The sequence below is a fragment of the Canis lupus genome, chromosome X (genome assembly GCF_003254725.2).
Source record: "Canis lupus dingo isolate Sandy chromosome X, ASM325472v2, whole genome shotgun sequence".
NCBI classification, from domain to species: domain Eukaryota; kingdom Metazoa; phylum Chordata; class Mammalia; order Carnivora; family Canidae; genus Canis; species Canis lupus.
This window is the reverse complement of record NC_064281.1, coordinates 91,353,482-91,367,591: the sequence shown is the minus strand read 5'-3', so window position 1 is coordinate 91,367,591 and position 14,110 is coordinate 91,353,482. Positions and strand designations below refer to the sequence as shown.

Genomic DNA, 14,110 nt, shown 5'->3' with positions numbered 1-14,110 from the left:
TGAGAGTCCTAGTTTGTCTGTCCTGCAGCAAACAAACTAACAGTTCAGGTGGGTCTCCCTTGTCTTCGGAGGTCAGCTTCCCAGGCAATCACATGAACAAAATCTATTTTGACTGTTTACCCTATCTTTTTATTTCCCCAAATCTCCAAGAGTCAGAAGTCCTGCCTACTGGACTGGTTTCATCAGGGAGGCTCCTCTCCTTGAATTGTTTGGATTAAACAGAGTCCCTGCTCCAGAGACAGAATGAAGCATAGGGACAGAAGATAGGTATTCTGAGGACTTCTCAAACGGTATGCTTTGTCTGAGATGCCATATTTTTTAACTTATTTTTTTATTTTAAGTAGGCTCCATGCCCAATGAGGGGCTCAAATTCACGATCCTGAGATCAAGAATTGCAGGCTGTACTGACTGAGCCAGCCAGGTGCCCCTGGATACTGCATGTTAAATCGTCTCTCCTCTTTTAGATAAAATGGAGTTTAAAACAACCAATTTCGAAATAACGTTCTGACACATGCTACAACGTGGATAAACCTTGAAAATATTATGCTAAGTGAAAGAAGGCAGACACAAAAAAGGACAAATGCTGTAGGATTCCACTTACACAAGGTACCCAGAATAGGCAGATTCATAAACAGAAAATAGAAAAGGGGTTATCAGGGGCTGGGGTAGGGGGGAATGGAGAGTTTTTGTTTAATGGGCACGATTTCTATCTGGGATGATGACAAAGTTCTGGAAATAGTGATGATGGTTGCATGACACTATGAATGTACCTAATGTCACTGAGCCGTATGCTTAAAAATGGTCAAAATGGCAAATTTCATGTTGTGTATATTTTACCAACCTCTTTACAAATCCCATAGCCTTCCAACAAAAACCAATTTTGAACTTCATGAAATCAGGGCTTACCAGCGTATCATCATTCTGGTCTCCAAACATTTCTTTAAAAATCTTGCCAGGATCAGGAATTGGAGGGAATATAATGATCTTGAGCCTTTAAGAAAAAAGAGACTTTTTTTTTGGATCCAATCTTCCAGCCCATAGGAATGCCCCACTTTAAAAAAAAGCCACATTAAAAGAAGACTTGGACAAAAGACATGGTACACAAGTCATCTTTAATGATGAAGCAGCTGTGAAGAAATTTCCAAAAGAAGCTGAGAAACCCATGTCCTGAGAGCACTGAGTAGAGGTAGACCAGAGGGGCCAACAGGATAAGCAGACTGCTCAAACCCTATCATTTTTAAAACATTTTTCCAGCTTTACTGAGATATACTCGACAAATATTATATTTGAGATGAACATGATGCTTTAATATATGTATACATTATGAAATGACGACTTCAATCAAGTGAATTAACACATCCACCACCTCACATGGTTATGACTCTGTGTGTGTGCACACGTGTACACACATGTGCGCTGTTCCCTATTACCCTTTGTTGGCCCTGCCTCATCTCCTAAGCCCTAAATGTCAGTGTGGCCCAGGACTCCATCTTTTGGCCTCTGTCCCACTTGCTGAATGAGAGCACTCTTCCAGTCTTAGGGCTTTGGGTCTGTTGATATGCCAAGGGCTCCCACAATTCTATCCCCCTGCCAAGACCTCTCCCTTATACTCTCAGTTTATCACACAACTACCCATTTAACATCTCTACTTGGTTATCTAATAGGCATCTCAAACTTCTGTTTAAGCCTAAAGTCCTCACCTTTGTCCTAGAGCCAGGGCTCCTCACAATCTTCTCTATCTTGGCCAACAGCCCTGGTGTTCACTCAAGTTGCTGAAGCCCAAAGCCTAAACTGTCCTTGAGTCCTCAGTAGCCCTGGGACCTCCACAGACGAGCAGCCATCAGCAGGTGCTCTCAGGTCTACCTTCCAAATCCATCCCACCTCTGACCATATCTTACTACCTCTGTCGCTAACCCCCCAGGTAGGGCCCCCTGCATCTTTCCCCCCAAATGCTTCAATGTCGCCTCACTAGCCTACTTGCTTCCATCCTTGCCCAAGCCAATTCTTTGCTCAGCAGCCAGGGTGGTGACCTTTTGTGACAGTAAAATCAGGCCACATCCCTCCCCTACTTAAAACCCTCCAGTGCCTGCCCCTTGTGCTCAGGAAAAAAAAAAAGGAAATCTCAGTTCCTTGCTGTGGCCTACACAATCTGGCCCCACCCGCCTCTCTCCTGGCACACAGAGTACCTTCTATCAGAGACAACTTGGTGAAGGTCTCTTGCCCATAGCTTCAAGTAGCAACCTGCTCTGCATGAATACTAGCCGAGTCATTTAACTCGTAAAGTTCTCCATTTCTAGAGTTTCGTTCCATAGAGCTACCAACTATCCATGGCTATGTTAGGCATGTGAAAGAGTAGAGTGAACACATGGCCTATCAAGAATCCTACGCACACACAAAGGGAACAGCACCTGAGCGGGGCCATGGGAAACGGACCCAGGACTTTCTTCACCAGAAAATGGGCATTCTACCAAAGCCATTTATAGCCAAAGTGCTCCTGCTACCTGGGGAAAACACCAAACACGGTCACAAAGAGGAATGACTGGAGCACACAGGCTAGCAGAAACTGCCAAGCCGACTGGGGCAGTGCCTCACCTTTTGAGATAAAGCAGAAGGACTATGATGGCACCTGCAACGATGACCGGAGTGGCGAGCAACATGGTTATATAGAACGTGGGGTCGGTATTCTCACCTGGCAAAGGGAAAGCAAACACAGAACATTAGAAACCAACCTCTTTTAGAAAAGACACCAAGGGATCCCTGGGTGGCGCAGCGGTTAAGCGCCTGCCTTTGGCCCAGGGCGCAATCCTGGAGACCCGGGATCGAATCCCACATCGCGCTCCCGGTGCATGGAGCCTGTTTCTCCCTCTGCCTATGTCTCTGCCTCTCTCTCTCTCTCTCTCTCTCTCTCTCTCTCTCTCTCTGTGACTATCATAAATAAATAAAAATTTAAAAAAAGAAAAAAAAAAAAGAAAAGACACCAAGCAACGGTTGGAACAAACTAGTGAGATCACAGATACCTCTGTATTCCACCTCTCCATTCTCTTAATGGCAAACAGCAAAGTCCTACTCTGGTGTCTAAAATGTCATGGATAAATAAAGACCTTGAGGGTCTTCCAAAACCAGGCTATCTTAACTAGTTTCAGACACTACTCACAATGTTATACCTGATAAAAAGGCCATATCATTAACAGTGACAATCTTTTCTTATTGGTTACTTACCACTATTAGTAGACCTAAAATAATCCTAGCTACTACTACTTCTTAACTAAGCAGCTACCATACATGCGATACCATCTGAAGGACTTGTACATGTTTACATCTGTGCTACAGAGACAGGTAACAGCATCTCCTATTTTTACAGATGAGAAAGATAAGGCTCAGGGAGGTTTGATGGCTCATCCAGGAGGGTTTAGGAAGTGATGTGGGTGAGCCTCAAACCTGGTACTGTCTGGTTCCAGAGCTGTTCACTGACCGCCTTGCCATGCCTCTCATACACAGAATGTCGTGTCTATTTAGAGCTTCACCTTTCCCACTAGGGCATGGCCATCTAGAAAGCAATGTCAAGGCCTAGCATCATCATGTTAGCCCCTAAGATGACCCCCAAATGATCTCTGCCTCCTGATGGTCACACTTTATGTAATCTCCTCCCCTGGAGGGTGGGCTGACTTGTTTGTAAAGAACCAGACAGCTGTGGTGATGTCATTTCCAACATTAGGTTGTAAAAGTCTGTGGTTTCCACATGAGTGTCCTCTCATACACTCTTGCTCAGGTCACTTCCTTGAGCGAGCTAGCTGCTATTTCATGAGGCAGCCCCGTGGGGAGGCCCAAGTGGCAAGAAACTGAGGGAGGCCTCTGTGTTAGCTCACCAGAGCTGCCGTGGCAAATCACCACACACCAGTGGGCTTAAAACAGAAATGGATTCTCTCACAGTTCTGGAGGCTAGAAGTCCAAAATCAAGGTATCTACAGGGATATGCTTCCTCTGATGGCTCTAGGGAAGAATACCTCCTTGCTGCTTCTTAGCTTTCGGGGGCTCCCTGGAATCATCAGTGGTGCCCCTTGACTGGAGCTGCAGCACTCCATTCTCTGCCTCCATCTTCACAGGGCCTTGTTCCCTGTGTGTCTGTGTGTCTCTCGGGTTTCTGTGCACCATCTCTTCTCATAAGGATTCCAAGCATCAGACTTCGGGCCTGCTTGAAGACAGTGTGACCTCACCCTAACTTGATTACATCTGCAAAACTATTTCCAAATGAAGTCACATTCACAGGTATAGGAGTTGGGACCTGAACGTAAGTTTCTTTTTTTTTTATTTTATTTTATTTTATTTTATTTTATTTATTTATTCATGACAGATAGAGAGAGGGGCAGAGACACAGGCAGAGGAAGAAGCAGGCTCCGTGCAGGGAGCCCGATGTGGGTCTCGATCCCGGGTCTCCAGGATCACACCCTGGGCCGAAGACAGGCGCTTAAACTGCTGAGCCACCCAGGGTGCCCTGAATGTAAGTTTCTGAGGGATATGATTCAACCTGCTACAGCCTCCATTTGCCAGCCAGCAAGGAATGCAGGCTTTCTAATGACCACATAAGTGAGCCTGGACAAAGGTTCTCCAGCCCCAGGCAAGCCTTCAGATGAGACAGCAGGCTTGACTGTAACTCCATGAGAGAAATTGGGCCAGAGGTACTGAGCTAAGCTGGGTCCAGATTCTTGATCCACAGAAACTGTGAGATGGTAAATATGTGTCTTTTAAGCTACCCACTGTTGAGGTACGTTGTTATGCAACAATACATAACTAATACAACTATGCCTGGCACACAGCTTGTTCAGTCCCTCAACTAATAGAGAACTGACTACCTCAACAATTGGTCTCTCTGACCATTAGGCAGCTATTAGAAAGTTCTTCAATTGGTCCTATTTTACCCCATGGAGCCACACAAGAAAAGAACCTATTCCCTCTTCTACCTAACAATAGCCCAAATGTTAGAATTCAGCAATCAGGACTCCTCACCCCTAAACTTGCTTCATCAACCACTCCTGCCGGAGTTTTGAGATTCTTGCACAACCTGATGATCTTTTTGAGGATAGACTCCAGTCTGCCACTGAACCTCCTACAACATGGTACCCAGAATAGAATACCACACACTTCTGATGTGGCCAGGACGTGGTGCCCCACCCTGTAGCATTCCCTTGTTCTGGGTGCAGTACTGTCACTGCGGCCTATGGCTGCTTATGCCTTTGGGGGATATTTATGTCAATGCTGAGTCACTTTAAGCTTACAGTTCAATAAAACCCTCTACCCTCCCCCCATAACACATGCACACGTGTGCGTGCGTGCACACACACACACACACACACACACACAGATGCACGCACACAAAGCAAAGGTCTTTCCAATCTTATACTTGGGCCTGACACACAGTTTGCTCAGCTACTCCATTAATAAATGAAACTGTTGTTTTCAAAGCCAGATACAGTTTGATCTTTATTAAAGGCCATCAAGGTCACTGTTCTGCTCCTGATTCTGTCACCAGCACACAGAAGAGCCCTCTACCACTGCACAATCTGCAGATTTAATCATGCCTGCCTTCTGATATTTTTGTTCAGGTTGTTAAGAAGATGGAGACAGGACAGAAGAGAAAATAACACCTTTTGGATTGTGGATTTTCAGAGATCTGTATATTGTGAATTAAACCTGGGTGATTTGATAGTAATTAAACAGAAAATACAGTCCAGTTGTAGATCTTCTCTGAGTGACATCAAGAATGCAGAACAATCCTTTACCCCAATCTATTTTCTGCTTCAGCTTAGTTTCCATGCATCAATGGTTTAAATTTTAATGAAATCCTGTTTTCTTACCTATACTCATCGCTTGACTCCAATTACTCCAGAGTTTGTCATCCTCATAGCATAACTTATTTGTTCTGACTCTTATTCTGACTGTGTTCAAAGTATCAGGAAGAACGCCGGGGACCATGAAACAAATTGTACCCTTAGATATAAAATAAAAAACTCATGAGGAATATTACCAGTTTATTCTCTTTCTCTGCTTCTGAATCCTAAATATAATTATCTGCCAAATTCTGTATATGATTAAGACTTGGATTGCAGTCCAAATTCTCCATCTGACTTCAACTCCTCAAATAAAAGTTAGCAATATCCCACAGAACACTTTGAGTTTGTTTTTCTCAAAGCAGTTCAAATTTAGGCTGTAGCCGCTCTGCTCCACCCCCAATTATTCTATGACTTTAAGCCCAAAGAGCTAAAGTTGAATTTACTGACCTCCAGGTTTCCCTCAAATTCTGAATTCTGACATTTGGCCTCTTCAACCTTGAAGATATAAGAAAACAAATATTATTTTAAAAATTTAAAAGGCTACATTCTATCATTTAACCATTTCTAATGAGGTTTCTTTTTATCCCATCAAAAGAGGACCAGGTGCAGTGAAAGAAGGTTGGGTCAATCACAAATCCATATGAAGGAAAAAAAAGAATCTTGACCCCTACCTCACACTATTTATGAAGTCAATTCCAGATGGATTGCAGATCTAAATGTGAGAGTTAAACTGAGCGAATAAATACATAAATACTGCAAGATTTTAGAAGAAAATGTAGAACATCTTCATGACCTTGAAGCAGGAGACAATTTCTTAAATAAAAACAAAAAAATATCAACCCTAAAGGAAGAATTGTTATAAAGTCATCTATATTAAAACTGCAAACTTCTTCTGTTCATCAAAGATATCCTATTAAGGAAATTTTTAAAAGTCACATATAGAGTGAGAGAAGATATTTGCAATTCCTGACAAAGGACTTGCATATACACATATCATATAATATATACTTATATTTATACACAATACATATACATTCATATATGTATATCCCACCAATTAGTAATGAAAAGACAGACATCCCAATAGAAAACCTGGCAAAAGATTTGAATAGGCATTTTACAAGAGGGTATTCAAATTGCCAAGGAACATGTGCAAAAGTGCTCAACTTCCTTAGTCATCAGGGAAATGCAAGTTAAATCCACAAAATAACAACAATACACACTACCAGACAATACCAAGTGTTGGTGAGGATATGAAGCATTGAGCACTCTCGATCTCTGCTCTTAGTAGTGTAAATTGGCACAGCCATTTGAGGAAAGTCTTATCTATTAGAGACAATTATACATAAGCCTCTGACCCATGCATGCCCAATAGAAATGTATGCAGATGCACACCAAGAGACAAGTATGTAATGTTCATAAAGACACTGTTCATAAAACTCCAAGCTGGAAACTATCCAAATGTCCACCAAAGGGAGAATGGATAAGTCAAATGTGATAGACCAACATGATGGAACAAATGCAATGAGAACAAAACACTGACAACTACAGGCAACAATATCTGTGACTCTCATAAACATAACATTGGGTGAAAGGCGACAGATGCACACAAAAAGTAAGTTCTGAAAAAAAAAAAAGTAAGTTCTGGGGGTGCCTGGATGGCTCAGTCGGTTAAGCATCTGCCTTCGACTCACAGGTCATGATCTCAGGTTCCTGGAATCCAGTGCCACATCGGGCTCCCTGCTCAGTGGGGAGCCTGCTTCTTCCTTTCCCTCTGCTGTTCCCCCTGCTTGTCCTCTCTCTGTCAAATATATCAAATCTTTTTTTTAAAGTAAATTCTGTATAATTCATTTACATAAAGTTTAAAAAGAGGCAACAAAACTAATTTATGGGATTATAAGTCAGGGTAGTAATTGTTCTTTGGGAGGGTAGAGACCAAAGGGGGTTACAATGGGACTTCTGGGATGCTGGTTACTTAAGTGAAAAATCATTTGCAAAAATCACTTGTGAAAAATCACTGAGCTGTACATAACGACTCGTGCAATTTTTCTATTGGATATTATACATCAATTGAAAGTTTTAAAAAGTCTCCCTTGTTGAGAGTATAATATACCAAAAATGACTGGGTTAGAGAAAAGAAAGTATAATGCAAAATTCTCTTCCACACAATTTAAATCATTTGCTGTCTGATGTAAAGAGAAAGATTAGTTCCTAAAATGTAAATATTTCAAAATTAGAGCAGAAAATCAACACATGAAAATCTGTTGCTTAGTATAAATAGTCCGTCTCCTTCTGGTCAATAGGTTATATGAAAAGATGTTCAACATCACTAATCATCAGGGAAATGCAAATGAAAACCACAATGAGGTATCACCCCATACCTATTAGAATGGCCATCATCAAAAAAGATAAGAAATACTAAATATTGGCAAGGGTGTGGGGAAAAGAAAACCCTTGTGCCCTGTTGGTGGGAATGTAAATTGGTGAAGCCACTATGGAAAACAGTATGGAGCTTCCTCAAAAAGTTAAAAATAGAAATACCAGTATAGGGAATATAATAGTCAATATTGTGATAACGATGTATGGTAACAGATGGTGACACTTATGGTGAGCACTGAGAAATGTATAGAATTGTTGAGAAAAAAAACGTTGTATACCTGAAATTAACACTGTATGTCAATTATACTTCAATTTTTAAAAATACCATATGATTCAGTAATTCTACTACTGGCTCTCTAACTGAAGAAAATGGGGGTGCCTGGGCGGCTCAGTTGGTTAAGCATCCAACTCTTGGTTTCAGCTCAGGTCATAATCTCAAGGGTTTTGAGGTCAATCCCCATATGGGGTTTGAGTCGGCTTAAGATTCTCTCCCTCTGATCCTCCCCTCACACACGTGCTTTCTCTCTCTAAAATAAATAAATAATTCTTCGGGGAAAAAAAAAGAAAATGAAAATACTAATTCAAAAAGATACACGCAGCCCTGGGGCACCTGTGTGGCTCATATATGGAAGTAACCCAAGTATGCACCAACAGATGAATAAAGAAGATGGGGTATAGGGGTGTGTGTGTGTGTGTGTGTGTGTGTGTGTGTGTGTGTGTATATACACAATGGAATATCATCCAGCCATGGGAAAGAAGGAGATCCTGCCATTTGTGACAACATGGAAGAAACTCAAGGGCACTGTGCTAAGGGAAGTAAGTCAGAGAAAGGCAAAAACTGTGTGACCTCACTTAAATGTGGAATCTAAAAAAGTTGAGCTCATAGAGGCAGAGAGTAGAATGGTGGTTGCCAGGGGCTGGATGATCAGGGGAAATACGGAGATGTTGGGCAAAGGGTATAAACTGTAGTTATAAGTTCTAGGGATCTAATGTACAGCATGGTGATTATAGTTAATAATATCATATTGTATACCTGAAATATGCTAAGAGAGTAGATCTTAAGTGTCCTCATCATTTAAAAAAAAGTACCTGTGTGATGGATGTGTTAATTAATGGGACTGTGGTAATCATTTCATAAGATTTATGTATCATAAATCATCACATTGTGCACCTTGAAAATAATCACACTGTACACCCCAAATATATATGGTTTTTACATGTCAATCATACTTCAATAAAGCTGGAACAGTCAACTTCTATCAAAGAGACGTTTAAACATGGGGCAAAAACCAGAACACACAGCTATGATTTTTGTCCTTGAATGCTATGTACTAAACAGTTGCTAGTAGTGTTTGTGAAGAACTGAAAGGCCAACTGAATGATGAAGAGCATCCTATCAATACTTTGTATAGGGCAGAGGAAAAACTACTTTGGAATCAGAGACCTGTTGGGAAATCCCAAATACCAACTACCACTTGAAGAATCAGATTGTAGGTTCATGTCTCCTGCTCCTGGACCATCTCCCGGATATATGTACATTCCAAAATTGGCAAATCACTGTGCAAATTGGAGGTTCTGGGCTCTTGTTCAAATGTAAATTCCCTTGCATAGTTTATCAACTGCTCAGATAACTCCACGAGAAAAGGAAAACAAGGGCGCAGAGGACCAAGTAGATATTTTGTGGAGAAGGGGGTTGGTTAAAGACAAGTCATTCCTTGCTCTGTGATTCTGCATGAGCTACCTCTGACCACAGCCCCCATGTGATGGCACCAGTTTGTGTCCCGACCTACTTCCCCCTCTTAACTACAATACCAGGCAAAATAATTCCTCAAAAAGTCTTGCAAAAAGGGGGGGAAAAGGGCCTAACCAGCAGAGCTCAAAATCAGTGAGCACACAAAAAACTGATGACATTTTAGGAGAGGAAGCAGCTGGTGAACATCTGCTAGGAGAAAGAACATTATTAAACTCAAATGTATAAACAGTGCTAATTCCAAATAGACTACAGTTCTGATTTAGGAGACCAAATTCCATAGTATGTACATTCTCTTCAGTGCAGAAGTTTGTAAAAAAGATAACTCAATTCAACAAGAATTTAAGTGATAACTATGCACACGGTGTTATACCAAATGCTCTCCATCAAAGTTTAATACATGAAGACCAACCTTTGAATACATAAAGGTCATCTTATTAGCTGTGTGGCCTGTAGCAAGTTACTTTACCTCTCTGAGCCTTAGATTCTAAATAAAATATAGGTTAAAGTAGAACCATCTCATGGATTGTTATACACTACTCTATAAGAAGTACATAGAAGAGTAGCTTTGTAGCACGTCACAAACACTTAATAAATGATGGCTGTTACTGTTCAGAGGAAGCTTTGAGGTGGTCCCCAGGGTTAAGAACACTGGCTTTAGACTCAGCCTTGCTGAAATCTTGAGTCTACCACTACTAACTTAGGAGTTACCTCTGAGATTACAGTTTCCCATCTGTGAAATGAGGACAAAATAACAGGATCTAGATCCTTAGGGTTATTGTGAGGACTGAGCAAGACCATTGAGATCCTGTGCTTATTAAAATGCCTACCACATAGTAATCGCTCGATACATGTTAGCCACTATTAGCAGGAGCAGCATGAAGTAAACACCACTCAACTCCTCCCTGCAGGAGCTTTTATTTTTAGTCAGGAGAAAAGGCCTACACACGTGATCAGGGTAACCAGCAGGACATAATTCAGTGCCAAATGAGTAATATAAGCAGCATGTGTCTCAGGATTTCAGACAGAGGGGAGCAGTAAAAGCCAGAGTCGTCAAGTAGACTTTCACATTCTGACAGCTGACTTTGCTGTAAATCCAAGCCTCACCTTCTCCCTACTTAGAAGCCCTTTGCTTTTTCCCTTTGCAGTGCTGTATGGGGACACTGGTTTCTGGTATGGATAATGATTATTCAATTTCAGCAAACAGATTCACCTGCAAATGCCCAGAAGAGCGCTGGTCAGCTGTGGACCTGGGCACTCCCTCTGGGGTTACAGCCTGTCAACACTGGCTTATTTTTAGTTAGTGTTTTGAAACTCCCACGATGAGCTCAAGCAACTGGACCAAGGAATTTGCCCACATGCGAGATGCAGGACTCTTTTAAAAGCCATTATAAAACACTTGGTTTCTAACCTCGAAAAACTTAAATGCACACAGGGCCCAGGCAAGTGGCACAATCCCTGTGGTCCTGAGGCGCCACCTTATGGAAACCACACTCCTTGGGTACTGTGGTATTTAAATCTGGGCAAAATCTTCAAATTTAATAAAAACAATTCCCCTCGGTTTGTAGTTCAAACAAACATGTTTAAGGCCTGAGTTTGTGACCTCTACTATAAAGCGGAACAATAGGACTGATGCCCTGAGGTTACACCACATCCTGTTATGCCCAGTAGCCCACAGGGACCTCTAATTAGTGTGTTTTGTACTTCCCAACAGTGTAAATGTACATAATCCAACCAATACTGACTACTCAAATTCTACTACTTTAGTTGCCACAAACTCCAAGAAAAGGGAATGGCTACACCAGAGCCTCAAAGTATCTACCCAATCTGACCCCAGTCTCCTGCTTACACATCTTTCCCTATCAATTTCAGCCACACTGGTCTCCTTTTTGTTTCTCACACATGCCAAACTCATTCTTGCCTCAGAGTCTTTGTACTTGTTCCCTCCACTCCCCAGATTTTCACATGGCTGGCCCCTGCTTGTCATTCTGGTCTTATCTCAAATTGGATGACTATCCAACCTCATATTCTCTAAGGCCCTCCCATCATGCTACTGCATGACCCATTTGATTTTCTTCCTAGCATTCATGCTCTGAAATTAGCTTGCTCATTTACCTACTTATTTCCCAGCAGGTAGGCTTCACGGGAAAAACAGACCTTGTCATCAGGGAGATGTATACATAAAATAGTGCCCGGCACGTGGTAGATATGTAATAAAAATTTGTTCAGCAAAAGAATTGATGAACAACATGAATCTTACAGCCAATGCTCCTACCATCAACCCTCAAACCATCCGCCATGCCCTGTTTCAGACGAAAAATTTTACCACCATCATCACCATCAGGTGACAAATTGAAGAGTCACATTTCACTTATGTTTCAATTTAGTAAGAAATTCAAGTGAAAGAAAAATATCCAAATAAAATCAACTAGCTAATAAAAACTTACGTAGAATATATCATTCGTCTCAGTCTGGCTGTTATTGACTTCTACTTGGTAAGATAAGCATCTGCTATAAAAATTCTGTGGATTCTTCCATTGCACATACAAGTTACCATTTTGGAAGAAGAGACGCTTAATATGGGGGGGATCAGGTTTCACTGAAAGACAGAAATAGAAGAACCCAAATTAGCTTCCAGAATTTTGTTTGATGAGGTTCATATATGGGTAGAGATAATGAAGGTCACGATTAACGTAGAAAGCTTATTTTAAACTGCTTTGTAAAATGGATCCAAAAAACATTTTTGGGGCATCTAACAGATATTGTGAACTCTGGCCTGCATCCAGTTAGAACATGGCCAGGGTATAATCAGGACATTTGGCTGTGAATAAAGAGAATAAAGAAGAAGAATAAAGAAAAGCACTGGGTCAAGATGTGCATCCCCCTAATGGATGATGAGGGGCACCAGGGGTTCCCCCAGCGGCCACTCACGCCAATCAAAGGCCACAATTAAAACATTAGCCTAGTTTGTCATATACCGCAACATGGATGAACCTCAAGGACATTATACTAAGTGAAATAAGCCCAACACAAAAGGACAAATGCTATAGGATTCCACCCATACGAAATATCTAAAGTAGAAACAGAAAATAGAAAGCTGGTTACCAAGGGCTGGGGGAGGGCAAATTAGTGTTTAGGGGGGGCATGGAGTTCCAGTTTTAAAAGATGAGAAAGTTCTAGAGGTCTGTTGCACAACAATGGGAATATACTTAACATTATTGAATTGTACACTTAGAAATGGTTATGATGGGAAATTTAATGTTATGTAATTATAACTGCAATCAAAGTAAAAAAAATTAGCCTGGTCCATTTAGTTTTTCAGGAGTCAGCAATGCTTAAGACTAAGCAACAGAAGAGAGCGGAAGATTAGTGGAATGCAACTTGAAGATGTCATCTTCCAGCTGAGAAGGATTTCCCTTTATGTCGCCACTAATCTCTAGGAAGAAGAGTAGCAAAATGAGCTTTAGAAGGTCCATCGAGGACAATCTGCCAAGCAAGGGGAAGGGCAGAAAAGGGCTCTGCTTCAGATTATCCTACTTGGCAAGTTACCATGACCTTAATCCTCTGGCCTTTGGTCCACAATTAGAATTCACTTGTGTAACGGTAAGTGAAGGGGTGGCAAATAACAGATACTGCTCTGCCCCCAGACTTGGGAACCTTTGTCAATTCGTGGTTATTTGTCTATAAATTTTCTGTATACCATTTAACCATAATCTGAGCTCCCTATTGGGATCTTACAGCAAATAAATAAACATGATGCTTACAGTAGTCTGCTTTTGAGATCTACAAAATACCTCACATCATTTGGAACTCTGGACAGTCCTTTGAGGTCAAGAGGGACTATGGACCCTGTTTTACAGATGACAAAACACTTAGGAGTTTATACGCTTTGTCCAAAGTGAAAACCTAGGATCTCAAGCAGACTTCTGTTTTCTTTCTAAGAAACCAACACTTGGCTGCATTGGTTGTTCTGAGTGTTGGTATTTATGCCACCCAGCATAGTAGCTAGTTTGAATATCATCTCTGATCACTCCTCCTTCAGTCGCAGCCTTTTTCCAACTAAGAGAAAGATTCTTCAGGAACCATATCTTATTTTCTTCTGCAGCATCACCCTCTCCAGGGTCATAAGCAAAAGAGAACAGATCATAAGAGT

General features: G+C 41.4%; 1 protein-coding gene across 2 annotated transcripts in view; it reads right to left on the bottom strand.

Moving 5' to 3' along the window:
- Window positions 1-14,110, bottom strand: part of IL13RA1 (interleukin 13 receptor subunit alpha 1) — a 54,720-nt gene that overhangs the window by 14,473 nt on the left and 26,137 nt on the right. For both annotated transcript variants that reach the window (XM_025431296.3, XM_025431295.1), the window contains exons 6-10: window positions 12,405-12,556; window positions 6,276-6,323; window positions 5,853-5,985; window positions 2,593-2,689; window positions 907-991 (exon numbers count right to left, since the gene is read on the bottom strand). In XM_025431296.3, the coding sequence (XP_025287081.1) occupies window positions 907-991; window positions 2,593-2,689; window positions 5,853-5,985; window positions 6,276-6,323; window positions 12,405-12,556 (515 nt within the window). The remainder of the gene's footprint in view (window positions 1-906; window positions 992-2,592; window positions 2,690-5,852; window positions 5,986-6,275; window positions 6,324-12,404; window positions 12,557-14,110) is intronic.